The sequence below is a fragment of the Cynara cardunculus genome, unplaced genomic scaffold, assembly GCF_001531365.2.
Source record: "Cynara cardunculus var. scolymus isolate 2C unplaced genomic scaffold, CcrdV1 Un_Scaffold_4815, whole genome shotgun sequence".
Lineage (NCBI taxonomy): Eukaryota > Viridiplantae > Streptophyta > Magnoliopsida > Asterales > Asteraceae > Cynara > Cynara cardunculus.
Genome location: NW_020202086.1, coordinates 38,825 through 44,935, shown reverse-complemented (window position 1 = coordinate 44,935; position 6,111 = coordinate 38,825). Strand labels below are relative to the sequence as shown.

Genomic DNA, 6,111 nt, shown 5'->3' with positions numbered 1-6,111 from the left:
GAGGCTGGAGCCCTATGAAGATGCTGTCACCACTCGAACCCTAGGATAGGATCCAAGAAGCACTTGGTTGATTAAGCTATCCATATTCAACAAAGCTGAYGTGGATTCAGCCCTTTTTTTCCAAACCCTAGCCATTCCTCTCATCTCTTTACCTTTTTCTTCCACCATTAACATCCTCAACATCTTTTCAACCTGTTTTCTGTGGACATCACCATCAATCTCCATCGCAATGCCCCACTGATTACAGCTAAACCAACTATTCGTCTGCTGCTCAACTGAGAACGGCCAACAAATCAATGGAACTCCATTCGATATACTWTCCATGGTRGAGTTCCACCCACAATGTGTCAAAAACCCTCCGATTGATGGGTGGTTCAGAACCTTTTCTTGAGGGCACCAACTTGTCAAGAACCCCCTATGGTTCGTAGCCGCCAAGAACTCTGGTGGCAGCATTGGCGAGTCTCCATAAACTAGGTCGGGTCGGATTATCCATAAAAAGGTTTGGTTACTGTTAGCAAGTCCCCATGAAAATTCAACTAGTTGCTCGGGTGTCATCACGGTTATGCTTCCAAAATTCACATAAACAACTGAATTAGATTCTTTTGAGTCGAGCCATTCCAGACATTCTGTCTCTTCTTTCCAGAGACTCGAACCCAACAACTGCAAATCATTGTTCACCATATTCTTTTCGAGGATATGCAATGGCCCGATCGAGTAAATGTTAGAATAAATTGAAGAGAGCTCGTTTAATACATCGTGCTCTAGATCGTCGAAGGTGTTGAGCACGATCGCCGAAGCTTTCTTGGCTCTGGTCGTTTCTTGGATCACAAAGTTAACCATGAAGTCGTCTGGATCTGTGGTTCTCAGGAAAGGTGGCATGTTCTTCAAGCGTATGCCTTTCATGCTGGGTATGCAATCTACGATCGTATCCAAGTACCCATTGGTCAAATCACCAGAATCTGCACGCATGATTAGAGAAAAATCAAGAACWRAAAGTCCACTTCCTAAAAGCAAATGTAAAAATTAGTTACYGAGTACCTTTAAGTGGAATGAATCCTTTTTCCATTAGAGTGGTATAGTGTGCAAATGCCAATAAGCCACAAGCACTAGTTGTCCAAAACAGAACTTTAGGAATCCCCAATTCCTCTGCTGCATCGAGTGTGAAGCTCATTACACCTTCGGAAATCATACAGCTCACTCGAGGTATCGTTGTGGTGTCGTTGAGTTTGGCGAGGAGGGTTTTCAAAGGTTCCAAACAGGTTTCGGATGTGGACTTGCATAACGACAGGATGCTTTGGGTGGCGTCTAAGTTTTCCGGTGGCGGAAGACCATCAGGAATGGTCTCGAATTGGAAAGAAGGGTGGTGGTTGAGGATGTCGGAACCCTGAACCTTGAGGAGGCGACGGTGGTTGAATTCGGTGTTGACAAAGGTGATATGGAAGCCTTTGGAATGGAGGATTTTGGCTAGTTTTAGCATAGGGTTAATACAGCCTTGTGATGGAAAGGGTATGCATACTGCATGAGGTTTCTGCATCTCATCCATGGATCCTATTGTGTGTGTGTTTGGCTTGTGTTTTAGTGTGTGTTCTAAATGTCTAGTATGTCTACACTTTATAAAAGTAAACATTGAGAACACCAAAACGATTTCCATCAACCAACACTAAAACAAAATCGGGTTTATAGGACACTTCCAAATTCTAAACGTCTTAATAGACCTCTTTATAGGACAAAAAAGTTAAAGTATCATATCTAATGGTATTGTATTAAGTTTATATGACGTTTTTTTAATATCGTAATAATTTTTTTAGGACACTTTTAATATAAAGGCGTCTCATTATCAACTTTATATGACACTATTTGAAAAAATGTCATATAAAAAAAGTGTCCTATAAAAAATTGAGTTTATAGGACATTTTCTCAAAAGTGTTCTATAAAGTTGCTAATACGACATTTTTTATTAAAAATGTCTTTAAAAACTTATTAAGACGCCCAAAAGTGTCATATAAACTTATTACAACGCCTTTAAATAAGACACTTTATGTTTTGGTCCTATAAATTAAGTCCTATAAAGTGGTCTATTGGGACACTTAGAGATTGGGGGTGTCCTATAAACCCAAATTTGTTGTAATGCAACGAGAGTTTCTATTGGAGCGACTTTTATAATTCACCAACATTTTTAAGTTATTGTACAAAAACCGACCTGCCTATGCCCTCCCTAATGAAGATTATTTTTTTTTGTCTTTTTGTCGTGAATGCACTCTCTCTCATCCCGGATGTAGGCCTATAATTTTTTCTAGGTGGTGGTACAATTTGACTATAAGAAACAAATACATTGATGTTTTCACAAAACCATCATGGGTCTGTTGGTTAGTTCATTAGTAAGAGAAAAACAATGCATATCAACTCTACCAAGGAAACTTGTGTTTGTCATTGTAGTTTTTTAAATATATATGATGGCACACAATAAATTGATATGGTGACATCTTTCATGACCCTGTAATTTTTTACACTATGATGGAGAAACGGTGGCCCGTTCAATAGAGTGGTCCGCCCCTATCTCCTCCATCTCCCATGATGACTGAACACCCACAACCATCCGGTGAAAAACATGCCGAAAACATAATATATGGCGAAGCAAACACACATGAGCCTACAAATATCACCTCTTGGAAAAAAAATGTATGTACAAGACCTTAAAACACACATTCTGCAAAACACACACGCTATCTATTTCGGCTTCAATGTGTGTATGTGTGTGTTTGAGGATGACCGTGTGTTTGAGACATAGATGGTGATATTATATCAATGTGTGTGTTGGCTTAGATGGAGATGATCGATTGACTCATGGAGTTCGAGATGCAAAGAATGTGGCTAACGACGATGAGGCCATGAGGGGACGGGTGGTTAGTTAACTACGAGAAGGAAGATAGAAGGAGATGGACGAGGTGGGACGCTGGAGGGGTGTGCGTGGGTGTCAAGGGAGGGTGAGCCATGGTGCTCAGGGGAGGTGATGGGTGGTGGTGGCCAGTGAGATAAGGAGATAATCTAAAAAAAGAATCAAAGAACATTGGAAAAGTAATATATGTCAATTTAAAGATAATAAAGTGTCGTTATTGTTTGCTCCAATTTTTGTTATATTTCACCGAATTTGATTTAAAAAATAGGTGGAGATTCTTTTGTATTTTAGAAAATTTAACCACGTCTTTTGGATTATCCCAAACAATGGTTTGGATGGAATATTCTGTCCGAATCTTTTTTTTTTCAATATTTATATATTAATATATATAAGAGAGAGAGGTGTAGGGATTACGTGAGACCAACTTGTTTTCATGAGATCAATGAAACCATTTTTTTACATTTGAAACTTCATAGCAAAATACTATAAAGGTAAAAGAAAACCGAACTTTCACAACAAAAACATTGTGAAAAAAAATATTGTGAAGGTTACCTTCACATCGTTTTGCTGTGAAGTTTCAAATATAAAAAGATGATTTTACAAAATCAAAACGGTCTCACGTGAACCAAACCTTATATATGTTCCCTTTTTTTTATTAACCTAATAAATAGTACAACTTTTGTTAATCAGGGCATTTTTTTTTTATTAATACCACATTTCCTTAACCATTTTATTCAATTAATTATTATATTTCTTAAATATCACATTCACTTAAATCTTTCACCTATTAAATTTTTTTGTTTCACCTATGAACTTACTTTCTGGTATTACCTCTAAACTTTAAATAAAAATCGTTGCTTCATTTTTTGGTTTCTCCTATAAACTTTAAATAAATTTTTTTTTTTTCATTTTCTGGTTTCACCTATAAACATTAATTATCTAGTTGCACCTATGAATTTTAAATAAAAATTATGGTTCTTGGTTTCACCTATGAACTTTAAACAAAAATAATTGTTACACTTTCTGGTTTCACCTATAAACTTTGATTATTCGGTTTCACCTATAAACTTTAAGCAAAAATCATTGTTTCAGTTCTATTTTCACCTATAATAAACTTTTTGATTTTACCTTTAAATTAAAAAATTATTTAAATTTTATTACTGATTATTTTCAAAAATAAAATATGATTATTTTCCAAAAATAAAAAGTCATTTAAACATTAAGTGGTTTGGTGCAGAATGATTAGAGGGCCGTTTACAAAACACTTATCCGATAAGCGTTTACCAGTAAAATTCAGCACTATCACTTTTTTACATGGTAAGATTTTAGTCCAACGAAACGACATTAGATACAACAATTTACCTGGTAAGCGCTAATCGTGGTAAGAGTCATCGTCCCCACTTACCGGATAAGACTCTCGGTCCTTGGCTCGTTCTTACCGGGTAAGATTCTTGGTCCTTGCCATATTCTTCCTGTAAGGTAATGTGATTTGGTAAGCACTTACCCGAGTAAGCGTTTGGTAAACAGCCCCTAAGTGATTAAAATTATTAAGAGACTTTCATGATATAATGTAAAAAAAATATAATTGTTCGGTAATTGTTTACAATGGAATTAGAGTACTGAATAGGTTAAAGGAAGTCTATGATTCAAAATCATTCAGAGGGTTTTAGAACCATTAAGAGACATACATTTTTCTTTACCAAACAAGATTCACTTCTTAACGGTTCAAAAACTGTCTCCTAATGAAACTATTAAGATGTAAACAAACAACTCCTTACATTCATCCTTATAAAAATATATTAAGTAACAATAATTAGTAAATATGTCTAGAAATAACAAGTAGATAAGATGCCTTTTTAAAACCTAAATAGATGTTCAAAGAAATTATTACTAGTTACCATGATGTAGATTGATTACCATAAAGAGGGAGAGAGTTATCATCTTTGGACTTTCCTAAGTTCAATGCATCAATTATTAGAGTTCAATTAGGAATTTTCTTCTATTCAACCAGCCATCAATAAATATATTAAACTAACAAATCATCTGTAACGATGTGACATTATAAGAGTAAATTATTTCTTAAATCTGAAAATATAAAAAGTTGTTTGAAAGATCTGAACATATATTGATTTTTTGGTAAAACAGTATCTGAAATCTTCATAAAGAAATAGTGATATGGTTGTGGGACATGTCAATATGCTAAGTGTGGTTACTGCACGTTGATGCAGAAATAGAAAATCGTGTGCAAAATGTGAGTATATGTTGACAAGAGAGGAGATGATACCTTTTCGTGGAAGCTCAAAGGGTTGGTTAAGTTTAACCAACCCTTTGTTTAGGATTTTTATTTCTTCATACACTTTGTAACAGATGGCGATATGGTTATTGGAATGTTATTTGAGTTCTAAATAACATAATAAGAAAACTATTAGTGGTGCATTTCAAACTTTATGTAACAACAAACGATTACCAATATAAGTGAATTAACCATTTTAAGAAATATATTCATTTGTATCTCATTTATTATTAAGTATTAACTGATGAAGAAGTTTTATTTTAACTCGGTCGAATACTTGTTTAAAATTTTTATCACTACCACGAAACGTGTGGCGCCCACRWTAGTGATTGATTAATTGTATTATAGTTTTGTGTCTTAAAAGTAGAAGAAWAAAAAGTAAAAAAAACATCGTATTTTCACATTTTAAATGATTACGTTCTTTGTAACATCACAGGTTAATCGTACCATATATTGTCCGCTTTGTTTCCCATCTGGACTCACGGTTATAAAATGTGTTTGATAAAGAAGGTATCCAGTCCCTTATAAGGCAACCTTTGTTCCCCTTCCCAACCGATGTGGAATCTTATGTTCCACCCCTTTTGAGAGCCCAACGTCTTTCTTGGCCCATTGTTTGGTTCCCGACTTTGATACCATTCTCAAGATCCCAGACTAATTGTACCATATATTATCTGTTATGTTCACACTTGGATTCATGGTTTTAAAACACGTATGATAGATGAGGTATCCAGTCTCTTATAATCGAGAGGCTTGCTCTTCTAACTCAGGAATATTGATTTCCTTTCTCACAAGATCTAAGTCACTAGTAGTATAGCTGGTCCTCTAAGCTAAGGTTCCCAACCCTCGCGGGCAAACAGTTCGGTTACCGGCTCTGATACCATCTATAACATCCCTGGCTAACTGTTACCACATATTGTCTACT

The 6,111-nt window shown here is 35.4% G+C and overlaps 1 protein-coding gene across 1 annotated transcript; it reads right to left on the bottom strand.

Moving 5' to 3' along the window:
• Positions 1-6: 6 nt before the first annotated feature.
• LOC112504173 (7-deoxyloganetin glucosyltransferase-like) lies at positions 7-1,573 on the bottom strand. Its single transcript, XM_025108124.1, has 2 exons — positions 1,039-1,573; positions 7-959 (listed from the first exon to the last, which is right to left on the bottom strand). Exons 1-2 carry the CDS (start codon positions 1,541-1,543, stop codon positions 13-15), a joined length of 1,452 nt encoding a protein of 483 aa, XP_024963892.1. The 5' UTR covers positions 1,544-1,573; the 3' UTR covers positions 7-12.
• Positions 1,574-6,111: the final 4,538 nt, after the last annotated feature.